At 31.9% G+C, this 20,552-nt stretch overlaps 2 protein-coding genes across 4 annotated transcripts; one reads left to right on the forward strand and one right to left on the reverse strand.

Annotated features, from left to right (window-relative positions):
- The first annotated feature begins 6 nt into the window (after positions 1-6).
- LOC129298140 (protein PHOTOSYSTEM I ASSEMBLY 2, chloroplastic) lies at positions 7-2,965 on the forward strand. Its single transcript, XM_054936545.1, has 5 exons — positions 7-33; positions 399-478; positions 1,140-1,305; positions 1,715-1,807; positions 2,834-2,965. Exons 2-5 carry the CDS (start codon positions 404-406, stop codon positions 2,962-2,964), a joined length of 465 nt encoding a protein of 154 aa, XP_054792520.1. The 5' UTR covers positions 7-33; positions 399-403; the 3' UTR covers position 2,965.
- A 526-nt stretch (positions 2,966-3,491) lies between these two features.
- Positions 3,492-7,925, reverse strand: LOC129298139 (metal tolerance protein 4-like). 3 transcript variants are annotated; one of them, XM_054936543.1, is made up of 7 exons: positions 7,590-7,925; positions 6,608-6,774; positions 6,113-6,311; positions 5,218-5,396; positions 4,983-5,133; positions 4,373-4,503; positions 3,492-4,070 (listed from the first exon to the last, which is right to left on the reverse strand). In XM_054936543.1, the coding sequence occupies exons 1-7, from the start codon at positions 7,807-7,809 to the stop codon at positions 3,891-3,893; spliced, it is 1,227 nt and encodes a 408-aa protein (XP_054792518.1). In that variant the 5' UTR covers positions 7,810-7,925; the 3' UTR covers positions 3,492-3,890. The 3 variants fall into 3 exon arrangements, with proteins under 3 accessions (XP_054792518.1, XP_054792519.1, XP_054792517.1); XM_054936544.1 differs by having other exon boundaries at positions 4,373-4,428; positions 6,608-6,777; XM_054936542.1 differs by having other exon boundaries at positions 6,608-6,777; positions 7,590-7,913.
- Positions 7,926-20,552: the final 12,627 nt, after the last annotated feature.

The following is a 20,552-nucleotide window of genomic DNA, read 5'->3' on the forward strand; positions in this document are numbered from 1 at the left end:
TCTCTTCAACTCCTCAATTCTCTTCAAATCAACGTGAGTTTCCTCTTCCTGTTTCTCCTCCCTTTCCTTTCTTTCGATGATTACTTCAATTTCATTGCTTAAGATGAAATTTTGGTTCTATTGGCTTTATTCCTGCTTCAACTTGTCGACAGAATGAACAGAGACACCCATATGCTTCTTTTCGCGAATAAATATCATTATGATGCTGGTTGTTACGCTTATTGTGTTTATCCTGGGTCGCGGGTTAGGGAAAGCGGCTTTATTTATATTGTTCTATATGCTTTTACAGAAGTGAGGTTCATTGTTAGATTTAACTGTCATCTAATGGAAAACCTTTGTTTTTCGGAAGGCGAAGATTTCCTCTATGGTTATTTTATGATTGGTAATTATCTTCTCAGGAAAGATGTATGTTAAAGCAAGTAATGAAGCAGAGAGCTCGGTTTCAGGAGACAGAAAAGAGTCACCAATACCATCCAAGGTGAAAGATCATGCCTTGCCCACGTTTTTCTAAGAGTATCATGCACTGTGCATTGGCTGTTCCTGTAGAATAGTTTAATGTTTTCGTGGCCTTACAGCTATTTTTGATATTGATTATTGACTAGTGCTTCCCATTTTTTGAAAATTATTGGCATGTTCCTGCAGCCCTTTATTTGGCCGAGTTGCAAGGCTTAATCACTGCTTTTTTAAAATAATAACAATGATAATAAATTGTTCATAGTGTATGATCGGTAAGTCAAATAATTTTGTATTGTATGGAAGGCACTTTCTTGTTAGAACTCATCCATTTTCTCTAGTACCCTAATCTAAATGGAAAGAAGAATTGGAATGCATATGAAAATGCCATAAGTTACACAATGTGGAAATGACTGGGTAACTTCTCTCCGTCTGGTACCCTTACCTTTTGGGGCATTTGGGAAAACTGTTGGTCCCATGTATGTGTGTTCTTTTACTGGTTTTGGATGGATTAATAATTGTGTAAAAGTGCAAATGATTTTGGAAGGAGTATTCTCTGACTGCATTGGGATTATAAAGTGGTAAATTATGGCAAACATGCTCAAGAAGCACATAATCAATCCCATGATTGACTGAAAAGGGATTAAAACCCCACTGGTATTAATATAAAATGATCTCTCTTACAGGAAATTCAAGTAACAGTCTCCAGGCGACATTGTCTCTCTTGTTTATGTTCAACTGTGCCTTTGATAAGTGGTTTTGGAAGACCTACTTCTGCAACAAATGCTATTGCTTTGGATGCCAAGGAAAGACCTGCTTGTAGGAATTGTGGGGGAAGTGGTGCTGTGATATGTAAGTACAGATGAAACTGTTTATCTCCGTTCTTCATTGCACGATGTGGATAATCAAAAGATTTGCACGAGGAGCATGATATTCATAGCAGCATGTCTCATGCTTAGTAAGATTTGAATTTACATATTAACTCAGAGTCTCAGACTCTTGAGAAGAACCTGAAAGGTCACTGACTTGTAAATATATAGTCTTACATTACAATAAAGACAACCAAGATTCATGTATAATGTTTTTTTTTACCATTAGATAGATACTGTTTTTTGTAACTTAGTCATGGCACCATATGCATGCATTTTATTAATTTGACTCAGTGGGTGTAATTGACTTTCTTCTATCTGTTTTAGGAAATGAATAAATACCTCTTGCTATTTACATTCTCTGGTCGATAAGATATTTACTTTTTATTTAGGTGATATGTGTGGTGGTACAGGAAAATGGAAAGCTCTAAACAGGAAGCGAGCCAAAGATGTTTACGAGTTTACAGAATGTCCAAATTGTTACGGTATGAACTTTCAGTTTTGTATTTGGCTCCTCTAATATAGTGTCCATTGATAGCAAATCTAGTTAAGTTGATATGTTGTGACAATGGCTGAGCATGGAATGATTGGTCTAAAACAATGCTGAGCATGGAATGATTGGTCTAAAGTTGTAATACAGATTAGTTGAAAGATATTTTATCTGATTCCCTCCTTGGCTTCTCCTTCTATAAATGGTTACCTAAGCAGACCCAACTGTAATTTCCTAGTTCTGTTTCTCCGTCACATGGAGATCCTGTTGATGCATCACTTTACACTTCTTGTTTCACACAAATTTTCCCTCAGTTTATATTTTCTACTTTGCTTCCTCCACAATATGTTTTGGGAAACAGGGTTGTGAGCTGTGACACATTGCATGAAATAAATTTTCTAAAAGGAGAGTACAAAATGAGATTTAAATTTCATAGTTCATCAAACTCCATAATGAGACTTATGTTTCATTCCTGCAATTACATTATTCCAAGGAGCCTGGTGAAACCTTCAATTTACAGCCTACCTACCAGTTCAGTTGACAGTATTTGTTTCTATCATTGCTCATGTTCTTTGAGCCATTGCGCTACTTTGAACAAGAACCATTTACTTGCTAAGAAGAATGATGTGGGATGAAAGTGAATTTGTGCGTGCTCATGCGTGTGTATTTATGTTTCCATTCCACCTTCCAAACAGTAGGCTAGCAGTAACTATACATGGCTCTAATTTCAAGAGCCTGGGCTACGGGACTACCCCGCCTCAATTATTATTAAAATATATTTTCTCCTACTCATTGTCACATGATTTTCAACATTCAGTTTTGCTGTTCATGTGTCCTAACAATGCATGCTGCGTGCGTGAGTTTTTTAATATTATTCTTATTTAAATGATGAGCGTTTATGCCTCTTGTGGTTCTTTTTCAATTTTCACACTTTTTTTTGGTTACTTGTTCTCATTCCACCTAGTTATCATGTGCAATTAGTTCACTTCAGCTAGTGATCATTATTTCATCTCATGGATAGGTCGAGGAAAGCTTGTCTGTCCTGTTTGTTTAGGAACTGGCTTGCCAAACAATAAAGGTCTCCTAAGGAGGCCCGAGGCAAGGAAGCTACTTGATAAAATGTATAATGGAAGGCTACTTCCAAATTCTTAAGGTACGTCCTCTTTGTTATTGTGGCACTTTAGACTATAGTAGTGTGATTGGGCATTATTTATCTTCTTTTGCTGTTATTTTACCGGGGGGCTTCCCAAACTACCATGTCTTTTAACACCATGTTGTCTTCAATAGTGTGCTTAAGTAGTATTTGATATTATTATTGTTTTACAGATTTTGTACTGCAACATATCTCTTATGATAATTCTGCTTTTTGGTAAAGAGAGCCAGTGGACATAGCAAACAGAAGATTGTTTTGTCTTGTATTTTTGGGGTAGAAGTATTGCAGAGGAGCAATAAAAATTGGTTTTACTTAATAGCATTCCAGTTTCTGTAGCAAAAGTGATCACACAGAATTTGAGAGTGTAATGTTTGCCTTGTAAACACTGAGCAAACTTTTTCAGCTGTAGTAGCTATTTTTGGGCCCTCTTCCTAAAAGAAAAAAGTTAAGGCCGTATCTGATTGCACAAGTCTTCAGTTTAATTGGTGTAGATTTAAAGCATATAGAAATTTTGAAAAATATGGAATGAGCTTGAATTGATCTATTTAACAATATTGAAAAATAGACGCCTTTGATGCAACATCATGTGAACAGGAATATTCCTCCATTACAAACATACTATGCAACTTGCCAAATTGATTCTAATGACATACTGACGTTCGAAAATTTTGAGCATGTACCATTTTGGATCAAGCATCCATTAAAGTTTCGAGATTTCAAACCAGAAAGTGACATAACCTGTTCCCTTCTAAAGATTTGGGAGAAGTTGTAAAATTTCCTCGCAAGCATGAAAGTTATAAAATCTTGTCTGATACATTACAGCCGAATACTGCTATGATATTCTTGCAGAAAAATGTACGTTGCCGAAGGTCCAACGGTTCCAAGACACGTATATTTGTTGACCACTGAACGGATTTGTATACACTTAAGGCTCACTGTTTGGCAATGTGCTTCGAACGGAGTGTTCCGGTTTGTGATCACATTCGAAGTCTAGATGAACAAATGCCCGCTCAACTTCTGGAAGTTTCTCGATCTTTATTTGTAGGGTCTCTCCAATGGCGTGTGCTTCTTTTAAAGGGAGATCCTCTGGCAGTTCAATGTCAACCTGTTTTAAATTCAATCCATTTGATGAGACAGACGCAGACTAAAAATTCATTATACTGTTTTTAAAACAGTATTCTTAAAACACTGCCTTTGAAGAGCCGTTCCCATTTTTTATATTTTGAAAACTAACAGTTGAGGTAATTACTTTTAAACTTGCCCTTCTGTTGGCCAAAAATAAAAAATGCCTTAGAAAACAGCATTGCAAACATGCTTCTTTTTAATAAAATTTCGAAAACACACTGCAAACAGACCTATGTCATCACCAAATACACCTACTATTTTATTTGGTAGGATACAACGTACCTCTACAAAATATAGAACGCCAAATGTGTATGCGCGAACAGTGTCAACACGCTTAACTTCAGGGTGCATTAAAACAAGATATGTTAGCTTCTGCAGAACTTCAGGAGGTGCAGATTGTCCCACTAGTGAAACTGCATGGGACATTAGTTATATGTTATATCACATTCTGTAAGATCTGACGCTCTAGTCATTTTTAGCCGGTGCTAATATCACCATTCTACTTTTTCCAATATTGAAACTGATTACAATCCTGAACAATTTTGCACCACAAATGTGAACACAATACGTATTTTATTGATTCCTCTTTTGCTTTCTATTTTCGTTTTTTAACCACAATATATATATATATATATATATCTATATAATGCCTTACTTTTGATTGACATTTGAACCGATAAACTTGAAGAGGTTAGAAGTCAAAACAAATGTACTTGGGTAAGAATGGTGTAGCTTGTGCTTCCAAGAAATCTCTAACCAACCATCCCAATTTAGTCGCCACATAAGTATATCTCAAGCAACCAAGTGACATTTTATTGTTTAATTATTTTTCTAGTCCATGCTTATGTCTTAGTTTTACTTGTTGGAAATCAAAGATAAAGAAGATTATTACTTGCATTTTCCATGACCGTGCCAGACCAGTTTGTAATTGTATAAATTGCAAGCAAGATAGCACCAGCTGGGTCAAGCCACCAGTAATATTCATCGCCAAAAACAGCTGCTACCAATCCAACTACATTTGTCACAACATCAAAATAGTGATCCTGCATATTGGCATTTGTGAGCTGATGCAACAAAATCATGATTCCATTGATAAAGCAGCTGATTAAGAAGAGAAGGGCCCGCACCTTTGCATAGGCACGAACAATCTTGTTTCCTGAGCTTCTACAGTAAAGCCACAGTGCTAATTTCACCACTGTTGCAAATATCATGATAGAGTATAACCAGGCTAGCTGATCAGAAGACATCTTTTCAGAAGGCTTATTTTCTATTAATTGATCTGCAGCTTGCACAAACACCTGAAAGCCTGTAGCAAAATGATGAAACGATGTAATGTTTCTATTTCCTCTTCTGAAATGATTCCATGCCTTTTAAACATGCCATCCATTAAAGAGGAGAGATCTAGAATATATGATCGTTTTCTTATAAAAAAATAACAAAAGAAAAAAAATAAATTATACCATGAGAAACTGATTCTAAGCCAAATTATCATTTTTAGCCAGAAGCTGAATGTCGTCTTTGTATATGCAAATTCAAGAGCTCGTTCACTTCAAGTTTCATTAGTTATTTGGTTCAAAAGGACAAGAGCTTTTTTTCACTACCACATGTAGCATTTAATTTAAATCTAGTCATAATATGTAGGAAACAAAAATAGTTTATAAATTTGAGGCATATAATGATCCTAATTATGGGTTTGCATTAAATATAACAAACAGTTACATATTCAGAGTAGAACTTTATTAACAGCATGAACAGGTTTTGTATAAGAATGAACTCTACCATTGCCAACTGTATCAGCTATCTGCCAACAAGAAGTGTAAAAGACGAAAGAATATATGATAAGAAGTTATAAACATTGTCAAAATGAAATTGCTTCTGTTGCTTGCACCTTTTAAAGGAACTTTAAATTAATGGATTTTGAGTGATAAACAACAAATAAACAATCTGAAAGCAAGAAATTGGTTAAAGTTGCTGGCAAAATAAAAACAACAGAAGAAATTGTTTAAAATTAGTCTTACACACCAAGTGTGGCCATGACAGCTGCAAAGATAATTATGCCCACTGGCTGCACTCTCAACTTTCCTATCGGGTATTTGTAGATATTTATGTTCTTCATCGAGAGGTGAGTGAACCAGAGTATTCCACCAGCCAGAAGATCAAGCAAAGAATCTAAAGTTGATGCTGCAATAGCTATTGACCCACTCTTAACTGTCGCATAAATCTATACATGGATATGCATTGTCAGAAACGGCTGGAGTATCAAGTACTACAAAGCATCAACAAATACGAAAGGAGATTGTGCTGAAACAAGTTTAAGAGGTTGAAAGTCAGGCTCTGCTTCCCGATATAAAATTATTATGTAGAAAAAACCTATTAAGACATGACTAGTAAATCATAATAATGAAAACTGAACTCGATGACTATTTCTAAGATACTAAAAACGGGCCTTCTAGTGAGAACTGATCCTTGAAATTTTGATCATAAATGGAAGTATTGAAAAATATATTGAAGTATCACCTTTAGTGCCAATAAAACTATGTTTGCGAAGTTCGAGATCTTCATTGCTTTTTCATGTTGAGCCTGTTCCTCACTGTCTACCTCGTCTATGCCATCAGATATCACTATGGTGTCAACTTCCTCAAATGACTTCAGAGTAGCAAACTGTCTTTCATAGTATTCCTTCTCTTCTATGAAAAATAAAAAAGGGAACTTGTCGCTTCAAAGAAAAACAAGGAAAATTTGTACTTCAAAGTACAACGCATGATTCTGCAACAGAGTAAGTTGTTCCGCAGCATAAATAAAATAAAATTGCATTAAACCTTCCACTAAAAAGAAAGGAATAGTAATCTAGTTTTGTCATGGCAAATTGTTGAAGGAAATAAATAGTTATTGATAACTGAACAGAAAAAGTTAGCAGATAGCTTTCATGGAATCTAGCGTTTGGCAGCATAAAGTGTTGTATACAATATACTATGTATTGGGATTCGTATGGGGGCCACCGAGCTCAATTTTTCCCCCAAATCAAACGAAATAGTTGAAAACGCAACAATACCGCGGAAAATATGTGAAAGTTCTGTCGGCTAAAAAAATTCAGTGACAGCTTTAGTAACTGCACTACTAATGATTGCTTCTTTTTTGTCTTCTTGACATCATCGCTTCCATGTTAAAGTCAATTATCTTCGCTAAATGCAATAAGAAACGCAGGACTAAAAGGCAATCCAACTCTGTCTTCCAGCTCCGCATGAAGATCTAAATTAATACTTATGAAAAGTGATAACAACTGACAACCAAATGAAATCAACGAAGGCAAAACACACAAACATATTCTGTCAACCAAACATCAAAATTAGGAAGCAGAAATGAAAAGAACCGCAAACTTGGGCAGTACGTAACATTTTTCCTGTGCAAAGAGAAGTTTTGTCATGCACTCCTTGAAATGCCTCACTTTCTGTGCCATCAAATAGTCAAAGCCAGGCATAAAGGATAAAAAGAACCAAACCTTTGCCTAAGCCTTCAGTTCTGGAAAAATCAACATTGGAGGACTCAGAGTCGATGCCAGAACGGACCTTTTCAGGCAATTTCGACACAAATTCACTCCTCAAAGAGTTGACGGAGTTCCGGCGAGGGAGCCGCCCTCCTCCGCCTTTAGCCTTGGGACCCTGCTGCTCATCCTTGTGCAGTAATGGCGACTTAGGATCCGAATCCAAACTCCCGTCCATCAACAAGCCACGACCCCACACGAAAAAGCTCTCTAGCAGGATCAGCCTCGATCCTCGAACATACCATTTCCTTTCGAATCGAAGCTCCTTATAAAAGCAAGCCTTTCGCCTTGATAATAAATAAATCATAGATCCAAAAGAATTAGATAATGAATTTTTTTAAATAAAATATCATTTATATCTAATTTCACGCGATTCAAGGCTTTTTATTTTTCCTGATCAGGTTTTTTGGACATACCCCTGCGCAGGAGCAGGCCATGGCTCCCTTAACTTTGTAATTTCTTTTAGCAAAATATAGATATTATATATTTCTAATTTTTTAAATTGACATATTAAAAAATTCTTAAAATATTAGATAAAATTTTTATTTTAATTTTATATATAGTTTTTTACTCATATATTATATATAGTATAACTATTTTAATTGTTTAAAGATATAATTATCATGAGATTTACTTCTTTAATTTTAAAACACTTACACTTAAATGCTATTTAATTTTACTTTCATTTTATATTTGATAAAAGAATTATGAGAATTCTTACTAACAAACTTTGTCAAACATTTTAACAAAAATTTTAAAATATATTGAATGTTATGTTCTTGATATCTATTATAAAATTACTTATTTAAAAGTTAAAAGGTTATGGTTAATATGTTCTTCTAAAAAAATATTAATTTTTATGTAATAACTAAGTTGTTTAAATTTATTATATAAATATTTTTATCTTAAATTAATTAGATCTTATTAATATAAAGAGTTTGTGATAATTGAGCATCATAACTGTGTTGATAAATTTGTTTACTATAATGATTAATTAAGAAATTAAAGAGTAAATTTAATAAGCAAATAATATAGCTTCTTATATTAAATAGAACTTTAGATCCCAATTATATATTTAAATTATTCAATACTCATAAAAAAGATAACAATTTCATCAATTTAATGATAGTTTATGTTAAAACAGAAATAGCTAAAAATTTATTATAAACATGATAATTAATTATTATTATGCCATGAAAATTTAATGAGCAAAATTTAAAAAATGAAGATATATATTTATTTTTTTATATATTTATAAAATTAAATATAAATATATATATTAAAATATTTATATTATATTAATAATATATATAATTTTAACTTTCTTTTAATTAATATGTATGTTTTGTCGTCTCGACCAAAGTTTTTTGATTCCGCCCCACTCGATATGTTTCTATCTCCCTTGGCATTATTTGGTCACACGTAACTCCAAAACATTGGTGCCAAATGTCGATTACTAATTCGAACTTTAAAATTGATTTAAGTCTAACATTAAAGAAATGTGAGTTAATTTTTTTCAAATAATATTTCAATTTTTGAATTTTATATTTTATTTTAATATTTTCAACATAAAGAAATTAAAATAATAGAATAATTAATTTTAAAATATAAATAAAATGTAGACAGCTCAAAAGAAATTAAGCGATGTGAATCCTATTCTTTGAAAAAAAAAAAAAAGCAACAGAGTAACGGTTACTTTCTTCAAGGACATTTCTTTCTATTTGTTATAAATAAAAAATATTTAGATTGTTCAGATTTTGATTTGATCTAAAGTCCAAACAGTCTATTTTCATATTTATTTTTTTAACTTTGATAATAAAATAAAAATAATTTTTTGGATAACAAAATAATTTTAAATTGCAAATTCATACTATTAAAAAGATCAAAAGTTGAAGGTGTGTCGCCTGTAGGAAAAGTAAGACATTTCATTAGCCCCAACATTTACTTTAAGTTTTTTTTTAGGATATTTAATTTAAAGAAGTTTTAAAATATTGGTATTTGTAGAAGTCAATCGCCCATTAAAAATAGGATGTGACTGGTGTTCAATGTTGGCAAGATTATTTTTATCATCTCACGTTAAAAAAGTTAGTGTTTTCTATTTTGTTGACCGGAATAATAAAAAAGCAAAGAACTACTTAACCTTTTATATATAATATGATATGATAAAAATGAGATTAGAATGCTTGTTCAGCAAACAAAAATGATTAAAACAGTAACAGTCGAATTCATTATTCGTTAATTCATCATAAAAAATTGATTAGGTAACCTTGATAGCGGTTAGACCAGTGTAAATTGATTATATACGCGTTCACAGAAAAATCATTATATGTTTTGCACTTTATTTTATTTTTGGTATCTTTGATGAGATAAATTATTTTATACTTCCTCGTTCCTACGCTTAAAATAAAAGTCATTTTAGAAAGAAAGAAAACAAAAAAGGTTACATTTTATATATTTTTCTAAAGTTCATAGCAGTATTTAACCATTTATTAAGATTATTTCTAATGTACCCTTGTTTACTGCAACAACTTTCAGCATTACCAGTACTTTCTGATTTTGAAATTCAGAGTAATGAAGTCAATGTTTAGTGGCAGTGTGGCACGGCCACCTTAAATATTAAATTCGAGGTCGCTATCTATTTATATCACATTAATTAGTTGTACTTCTTCTTATTCTGCCTTCTGAAACCCGGCACCTTTTTTGTGAGGTAAAGCTAAGACTTTTTAGTCAAATAAAAAAAAATATGAAAACGACAAAAATGTCAAAATGATAACGAATCAAAGCACGAGACCGAAGTAATTGCTCATTAATCAATTCCCATTGGAATAAATCCCACAAAAGAAATAATTCCCATACGAAAACAAAGTTACTACTTATTTTCTCCCCTTATCCTATTTATAAAATAAAAAAAAATTTTAATATTATTTGTAAGTTGCCTTATTAAATAACAAATTTTTCTTTCTATTCCCTGTCGAATGTTAAAAAATATATATTATTAAAATATATATATTTAATAGGATAAATTTGAGAGTTTGTTAAATTTTAAGATATATTTAATGAGTTTTAAAATTTTTGTTATTCTAATGAAACATATTAAAATTAAAAGTTATTTGTAAATAGGATCAAAGGAATAATTGGTAAGAAGTTGGCAAGAAGTCACCGTATATTTATTTTGCATTAACTTATTTTTATATTAAAGGATTAATCCAAAGTTCATACAATACTGTAATGAATGCAGCAAAATAAAAGGTTAAAAAAGATAAATTATACTCCCTCTAATTCTATTTATAGGACAAAAAGTGAATAATTTTTTTATTTTATTTATAAGTCACGTCATTAAATTTTCATCACAAATTTTTTCTTTTACTTTCCATTGAATGTTGGAGAAAAAAATATATTATTGAAGTATATTTATTTAATAGGAGTAAAGTTGAGAATTTATTAAATTTTAAGATAGAATTAATGAGTTTTAAGATTTTTTTTGATACTATTAAAAGATATTGAAAGTAATTTATAAATAGAATCAAATGAGTATTGCAAAAAAGACTATAAAGAAAGATACACTTGACAAAACCCCATATGTAACCTGGTGAGAAAAAACTCTGAAGTTGATCGAGGACAACTTATCAAGCTAAATGTCAAGATCTATGGTGATTATAGAATGATTATGGTAGCTGTAACTTAGCTTGTAGCTAGAAAAACATTATCCGGAAGCAACTAATAGAGATTGAGTGGAGTGGGATTCCTTCATTGGTTGAGAAGCTACAAATCTAGTTAAAAACAAAGCCAAGACATTCATTCATTGGCAAAGAAAGGATGGCTCTATGTGATAGACCCCATGGCACGGATGACATGGTATTAATGGCAACGAAATTTGAGGATAGTAATCATGAGCATGGTGATATGAAAGAAGCCTAAGGCAATGAGTAAGGAGCCCAACACTTTTAATTCAACGTGCCCAAAGATCTTTTACAACATATTGAAGGTTCAATGACAAAAGCCTAAATTAAAGCTATAAAGCAAGCCTTATTTAGTCATTTGCAAGAAGTTTAAGAGCTCGAAAAGTATTTGGGCACTCCTCTCGAGCTTAAAGAAAAGCATCTAAATGTGTATAATGTACTTATGATCCAAATCTATGAAGAGTCAAGCCTAAGAGGTGCAAACCCTAACCTAATGCAAGGAATATTACAAGTGGAGCCTCTTGCAAGTAAGGAGGCATGAAACCCTATTGAAGAAGTCAAGGATAGTGTGATTAGGTCCTTTGTGATCTCTTAATTTTTCTTTAATCATTTCTTATTTTAGTGGGCCTTTGACTTGACTCATTTTTTTAAGGGGTAAGAGTAGTCATAGTTACCTATTTTAAATCTAGTCAAAGATTAGGATTAATTATTTTTAATTTTTAAGTTTTGTGATCCCATAATTTTAGGATTACATCTCCTAAATTATGTGGTTGAATATTTTTTCTTTTTATTTTATGTTATTTTCTTTCTTCTTTTAGTATTAGGAAATTAGGGTTTTAATTTTAAGAAATAATCTTCTTTATGATCTTATATATATATATATATTAGGTATGCTTCTTCTTGTAAATGGAAGAGAAGTTGAATGAAATTATTCATTTTAGAATTTATAATTCTCATGAGCTTTAATGCTTTGTAGAGAAACAGACGTGATCAAGAACATGATCAACTTTTGTGGTACTTTCAAAGGTTGAATTCCTAAAGACAGGTGCTCTAAAGGATCTTATTCTTGATCATTATCCTGTTGTTTATTTCATTTTTTTTTATTTTTATCATAAATTTCATCTTTTTTTTTTATTTTATTGTGTTTCAGAGTTCTGTCTTTAAACTAGCACGATTCTACTTTTGCATTTCTCTGTCACTATGTTTTCTTGACTGGCAAGGTTCAACTCTACAGCTCTTTTTCTTTCAAATAAATTGCTATATTAATCGTGTAAGAAGATTGGTCTTTCTTCTTTCTGCATCCTAGGGGATAAAAGATCTACTCATAGTAGTTGGACATCTGTGCTGCTTGCGGGATTTCGCGGGGTAAACAGATACCTTCATCATTTTTTGTGACAAATATGCTCTAGAAGGAAATGAATTTGATTAACTTTTGGTATTGCTTTCACTAGCTAGACAAATACTTGCGCTGCAGTGAATAGTCTTATTCCATTGTTGCCATAAAATGTTGAGGATAAGGATTGATATGAGACCATCCTCCATCTTTCCTTGCATCATAATAAGTTTAAGAAAGGGGAAGAGCCCATTTAGATTCCCACTGGCTACAAATATATCGGATCTGACTGAAAGACAACCATACCCATGCCACTCTTGAAAATGGATTAGTGGCGAAAGAGATGAGGTAGCAATTCAACTTCGTGACAACCGAATGATTTTATATTAACCTATAATATAATTCCAAGTTATTAGCTTTATAAATGAATGTATCATTGTCATGCCGCCGAGTTGGTGTCTATTATTATGACTTTTTTTTTAAATATAGGCTCCTTTCACAATGTTATAATACTATATTATACATATATTTCCCCAAAAAAAAAGCTATACTATTTATTGTTTATGTAGGTATTACAATTGTTAATTGCAAAGCAAATGAGCCCGTAGCTCAGTTGGCTAGTGATTGTTCTACTTTAATTAAAAGTTTCGAATTCGAGTTTTAATATGCAATATTTGTCTAAAATAATCATCAGGAAAGCTTGTCGCTTTTGTGGCCTAGCCTGCCTCAACCCGATGGACATGCGAACAAAAAAAATACAATATTGTTTATGACTTTATGTGTGAATTTAGTTTCATGAAAAAAAAAAACCACACTAACATTATAATTTCAGTGGAAGTAGGTAATGATTTTAAAAAGTTAAGCCTAGTATGCAAGAAGACAACATAAAAAGTGTTAACAAATGGTAGAATAAATTTAATAACACACACACGCAGACGATTTTATGATAGGAGTAATTGTGATTATACATTTTTAGAATGAAAAGATGATGGATCCTTGTGAAATTAACATTGTCTTGAAGAGCTCAAAATCATTAATCAGCCATTGTTTTGATGTTGACAAAAATGAGACAGGATGCAATTTTTCGATAACAACGCTCCTAATTAGCTTCTGAATGAACTTAAGATAAAATGATTTAGTATATCAAAAAACAAAAAACAAAAAGGATAATTCGGATGCTTTATAATGTATCAAAATTACTGACAAAATCATAGGTATTCAATATCTTGCTTACATACATCCAAGATAATCCATAAAAGTTATTGATCGAAAAAGAAAATGAAGGAGAAAATTCTCTTTTTAAACAAAGTTCCTGTTAGGTGATATAACGAATTATACTGAAAATTATAAGTAAAAGCTATAAGGTAATATTAATGGACTAATAACAAATTTCAAATATTATAATTGAAAAGAGAGACATACGAGTTACGAGGGTGCGATGATTATTTAATTAACAATTGAATGCGGTTAGTCAATGAGACAATGAGCATCCGTGATAATGCCTTGGGGTGTGGCAATTTGGCGAAACAAATACTAAAAATGGCTGAACCCTTATCTGAAGCAGCTACACTATTATTGCTGAGAAGAAAACAATGTCATTGTCAACATGTTACTTATTTATTTAGCATACCATTGCCTGCCAGAGTGTCTATTACTATTATTTATTAGACGCTTGATGTTACGTGGACCAACTAACCACAATAATTTATCATTTATCACAAGTCCTTTGGTTTTCATTTTTTGAAAACAAGTCAATTATTTATTGAACATGATAAAGCGATATAAGAACTACAACAGGGACGATTACCGATATTAGAAACCAGAAAAGGACACATCACAGTCCTTTGTTTTTTTTTAATTTATTATTATTATTATCTAATTTTTTATTGAAAAATGAATACGATTTGTTGTCATATTTTGTGGTATCAAAAGTGATATTTTTCAAAACTTCATGAACTGCAAACCCGTCACTTAACAGTAACCTTGTTTTTGAATCAATTTGCTCGGAGGCACTCTCAGATTCTCTAATCATTGATACAGATTCTCATCTTATCATCATCATCATCACCGTTGGAAAGGTCGAGTGCTCCAGATTGGGTTTCCTTGTCATCGCTCTTGCTGTTCGGAAGATGGAGATGCCGGAGGAACACCATTGCCGTGGGTGGAAGACAGCACCATCGGCAAAAGACAACGCCGGCAGGGGAGGAAGGGGATGAATGGATTTTTTTCTTTTTTATGGAAGGAAAGGCAATTTGGCCTGAAAATGTTTAGTATCAGGTCTGAAAATTCAGTACAGGGGTTGGTGGTACTAAGAAATCCTTGCTGGATGGGATTGGTGTCGGGACTAATTCTGAGACAATTCCATACAAATCTCACACAACATGATCAATTTCTATGAAGGTTATTAGCAACTAAGCTAAGGAAAGTAACAATACATCTTAGCTCTGTTGTTAATTAAATCTTATAATATTTAATAAATTAAGGATTAATTTTGTCTTTAAATTATATCTAAAAGTTTACAAATGATATTAAATTTAATTATGAATCATTTATATTTTTCAAATGCTAAAATTTATAAACCCATCACCCTAACATTTGTCAGATTAATTTTTTTCATTTGAGGGCCTATATTTAATTTTTTTAATATTTCAGTGAGTTTCACTATTTTTTAATAATTTTTTGTAATATAAAAAAATCCTCTCTCTCCTCCCTCTGTCCCTACGCTCCCCTCTCTTCTCTCTCTCGCCCCCCCACCCCCCTCACAGACAACTTGGATGACGTTGAAGGAGCTGGAGCAGATGGTGGTGAAAGAGCTAGAGCAGACAACGGTGAAGGAGCTGGAGCAGAGGCTGCATTTTTCAGGGAGCAAAAAAATTTGACATGATGCTATTTTCAGAGTTTTTCATGTTTTTGCAGTACTCAACGAGTCCGATCGGAAGTGGGGAGAGTTCGATGATGATGAGGGAGGCACCGTCGGGGGCGTGCATCGCAGATATAGAGGTGATGGTGGTGGAGAGCCACGCGAATTTGAAAATAAGGTCGAGGAAGAGGCCGAAGCACCTACTAAGGATGGTGTCAATGCTGTACAGCATGTGTCTCACAATCATGAATCTCAACGTGATCATCACTGTCGATATTGTGCGCTACGACATCATTGATGTGGTGAATAAGATAGTGCTTGGGCCTGTTGAAGGACGTGGAGGACACAGAGAGAGAGAGAGAGAGAGAGAGACGAGAAGAAGATGATGAAGAAGAGGATACACGGTTTTAGGGAGAGGGGGGGGGGGGAGAAGGATAGAATAGCACCAAGGGAGCTGACATTGAACGTGTTAATGCTAGAGCCAGTGGTGAACATGGAGGAGAAGGAGATGATGGAAGAAGACGTGAATAGGGAGTCACTTACTCACTGTGTTGCTCGCAACAAAGCGAAGCATAGACATGGGGATGTTGGTGCACCGTGCTTGTGCCAGCCAGACATGTTTAAGGGGATGGAGCTTTTAGAGAGAGAATGACTGGTTCAAGAATGTATGCTTAGAGATTAAAAATCAATCCAAGGACGTGATTATCAGTAGGGCTCAAAAAGTGAGTAGTGTGGACACTTAATCAATGCTATATAGCAACTCGACAATGAAGGAGGCAGCAGCGGTGGCAAGGCTGGACGAGCTCCTGAGAGAGAGAGAGCGAAAAGCTGCAGGAGGGAGAGAGAGGGGAGAAAGAGAAAGAAAGTGAAGGAAGAATTTTTTTATATTATAAAAAATAATTGATGAGGTTCACTGTATAATATTTTATAATAAAAATATTAAAATATTTAAATGTAAGTTCTGTTAATGAAAAAATTGACAGAAAAAATAGAAGGGTAATAAAATGGAGATTTTTTGATGTTGAAATATATAAATGACCCATAATTAATTTTAAAATTATTTATAATTTTTTATGTACATTTTAAAAATATTTTTAATCTTTAACCCATATTTAATTGTATTGTGTGGGATTTCAAAGCAACTCTCCTATATTTCCTTTTTTATTACCTTGCACAAGTAAATATAAAAAACTTGAGCTTACTCATTTTCAATCCCACTCCCTACCCTTTAATCCCACCTCCCACATGCCAAATATGGCCTTATAATCTTTTTTTTGGTTGCTATGTTTTTAATTTTTGGTTCGGTTTTTTTTAATGAAGGGCAAAAGAGTATTTTAATTAGAATTTTATTTATTTAACCTATTTTTTATTAAAAAAACTCATTTCACTTCATCTGATTTTATAACACATCAAATGCACTTTTTAACCAGATTTTAGTCCTTTATATTTCATTTTCACTTTCATTTCATTAAAAATAAATTCTTTTATACCAAATGAGCCATTAATTTAATGCGGGAAGAGTTATGAATAGGTTTGTATAGAAAATTTATTTATAAATAAATTTCATAAAATTTAAAAATTATAATCAAATCTTAAAGAAATTTAGTGTAATTTGATGTTGGAGTGCTTGCTTTGGCTCTCATTTGTATTTACATTTTCAAATTTTATAATTTAAAATTCATAATTTACAAATTAAATTTTTTGTTTAACGCTTTGTATAACATGGAGTTAATTATACTTATTTAAGGCTATAATTGATGCAATTCAGATGTAAAATTCATGCATTATGTAATTATAATTTTAAGTAGGTATAATTAATTTTATGGAGACTTCATGTCATGTCAAGCATTAAATAAAAGACTTGACTTGTGATAAAACATTTATCTATAAATTGTGAAATTGTAGTTGTAAGTAAAATCTATTAACAAAGGTAACATTGTCTTTATACTCTAACATTAAATTATACTCAAATTCCAATGAACTTAGCTATAATTACTTATAAATTTTACAATACTTATTTATAAATAAATCTATTGTATGGAATCTAGTAATGATTTTCCCTTAATATATCTTATGAATCAATTAATTGATTTGGTTTAAGTTTTAGTTTTAGTTTTAGAATTAATGAAACCAAATGGATCCACTTATTGATTAAGTTCTAACATGCGTGTATATTTTGATGTGAGAATATTAACATGCTGATAAATGTAAATTGAGTATTGTTAACAAGAATAGTTGAATGATTGATTATTTAGTACTTACACTGAGATATGATTTTTATTATATATAAACATAGGAATATATTGATTTTGTTAACATATATATGCTCGTCAAATAATTGTGTTGACAGGGGCTGACTTGACTTCAGCCACCTTTTTTTTTGTGTGTGTAGAGATTGGGCCTAAAGTTGCTGACTTGGATTAAAAACAATTTAGATCGTCCAAATTTTCAAGATCACAGGCCCATTTTTAAGCCTTTGATCTCTTTTGTTCTATAAAAAGGTTTTTTTCTTGAATTTTGTGTATTATAGAAAGTCTAAGAAATGAGCCATATATTGTTCGTAGATAAGGATGAATTGCATTTTTTTTAAGTTACTTTATTTTTTAATTCTCGGGTAAACAGTTGATTTTTTATTTTTATTAATGGAAGTATGATGCATGAAATGATATTTACTGAGTATAGCATAAAAATTATGATATCAGTGTATAATTTGAAAATTAGCCATACAAACAAACAAAAAAAAGACTTACACCAATTATTATCGCTGACATAATCAATTTTTTCATTAGATAAAAATATATGACCACAAGTAAGAGATTACCTACAAAAAATTGCGGTCAAATTTGATAAATTAAAGGGATTTTAAAGAGTTTTGGAGATTGCGGGTAAAAAAAAAAAAAAGAGTTTTGGAGATTGCATGTATGATATATTCATCGTTAAGCTAAAAAATAAGGAAAAATATTAATAAATAAAAAATTGTCACTTTAAAGCACATATCACAAAAGGGCTGTATTTATTTTTAATTTGTATACGTCCTTGTTTTGTTGTGGAAAGATGGTAGATATTGAAAGGAGAGGTTCTTGATTAATTAAGGACGCGGTAAGACAGTAGCTTGTCACCTATTAAAGAATAGTTCAACAAGTTTGAGGAAACTTTAATAAGATTAATATATATGGCTTAGATAATCCATGATTCGGTCTAAGTTACAATTTCTTTTACTCCAGCCAGCTTTATTTATCATAAAGAACAAATTTAATACTCAATTACATAATTTTAGTACTTAAACACTATAACATCCGCCACAATTAACTTTCTATTTAAACTGCACTACCATGGTATTAGCACTAATGCCCCAAGTTAGTCATTATCATAGTAGAAAAGACTTAGTCATTGTTATATAGAAATAAGGAAAATTGAAAATTCTTTGAAATTGAGATTCCTAGTAAAAATCAATTTCCAAAACTATTTAAGCTTGAAACACAACATATGATAGTAGTCTAACTAGTCATTTTCCATGACTTATCGAACATTTCAACTTGACCTCCCAAATCAATCAATCAAGCATATCAATTTTGGGAGTCAAATACAATAATTAACTCATAAATCAACCATGCATATAAACATTCCATAATCAATTATCCACAACAATAATCCCTAGCCAAACACAAGCCCTAAAAGCATGATTCAACAAAATGGCCAGTTAAGCATGATTTAACAACATCTCAAACACAATTGATTTACAATAAACTCACTAGCCCCGTCATAAGCTATCATGAGCTTGGCTCCACAAAATGGCCAAAAAATCATCAATTCTCAATTGCAAATCCAAATACAATCATAAATGCAATATATATAAATACATAAAATGGAGTTCTCTACATATAACACCCTTAGGCATTACAATTATGGGAGTTAGTTGTTTGCCTCTAGTTCCTTTTTTTTTGTCATTATTCGAGCCTTCACTTGTAAAATGTTAAACTATAAGGTGAAATAAACATTTTAATAATCAGGGAGCCATAACTTCTAACATATACAAGCGTAAGCATTTAAAGGGATGTAAAATGGGTAATTACAATGTGAAATCATAATCCAACATTTAGGTGTACATGATCAATAAGTTCTCCCCCTCTTTATTTCCTTCTTATTCCTTTTGATTGAGTCCATGAGATATACAATTCATAATAGGACCAATCTATGTGATTAGATCTACTCAAGATTTTCAATGTTAGAGGGGCAACCTGATCAAAGTTTATCGCTCATCTAATTTGAACTATGAACTCCCTTACTAAATTGAATTCTGGTAGGGTGTTACAATCATTGCCAATAATATCGGCTAAGCTAGAACCATACCAAACTCTCATTGGAGCATGCGCCCTAGCTATCCAACACTAGAAGTTACCTAAATGGTGTGTATATCATGTGAACTTGCAGTATAACAATCTTCTATCTAGAGTGAATTCCCATCCATTTTACTTTTATAGTCATGTCATTATGTTCACCAATACATGCACGTATAATGATATATTTTCATGTGTCACATTATCATACTTTCCATACACCATACTCAATTTCATAAACATATACATTTTTCTCAACGACAACTTTCAAACATGTTTAAATCATTCTCATAACCTATAGTATAACACAATATACTCAATTTATCCACTACTTTGAACAATTTAACTCATGCTCACTTTACACATTTTTTAAAACATCAAGGAAGTATATTTATATTTAAATATCCATTTAACAATTTCATAAAACTAAAAACACTTAAAATATATATATGAGGGAATTTATGTTTTTAGTTATCTCCACCCCTTGAGTTACTAAAAAAAAACATATATGAAACCTTTGCAAATCGATACTTCCAATTGCTCCAAAAGCTTAAGAAAAATTATTTTACAATTTAGATAATTCAAAATTATCAATTTCTCCATCATAAACATAATTTTTGTACTTACCCATTTCGTTAAAAAACCCCAAAACTCATTTTACTAGAAAATTTTGATACAGACTCCATTGAGCCTAACCAAACCCGTTGTCCA

Source organism: Prosopis cineraria, unplaced genomic scaffold (genome assembly GCF_029017545.1).
Source record: "Prosopis cineraria cultivar Desert tree isolate PC_DT_omini unplaced genomic scaffold, ASM2901754v1 PC722, whole genome shotgun sequence".
Classification (NCBI taxonomy): domain Eukaryota; kingdom Viridiplantae; phylum Streptophyta; class Magnoliopsida; order Fabales; family Fabaceae; genus Prosopis; species Prosopis cineraria.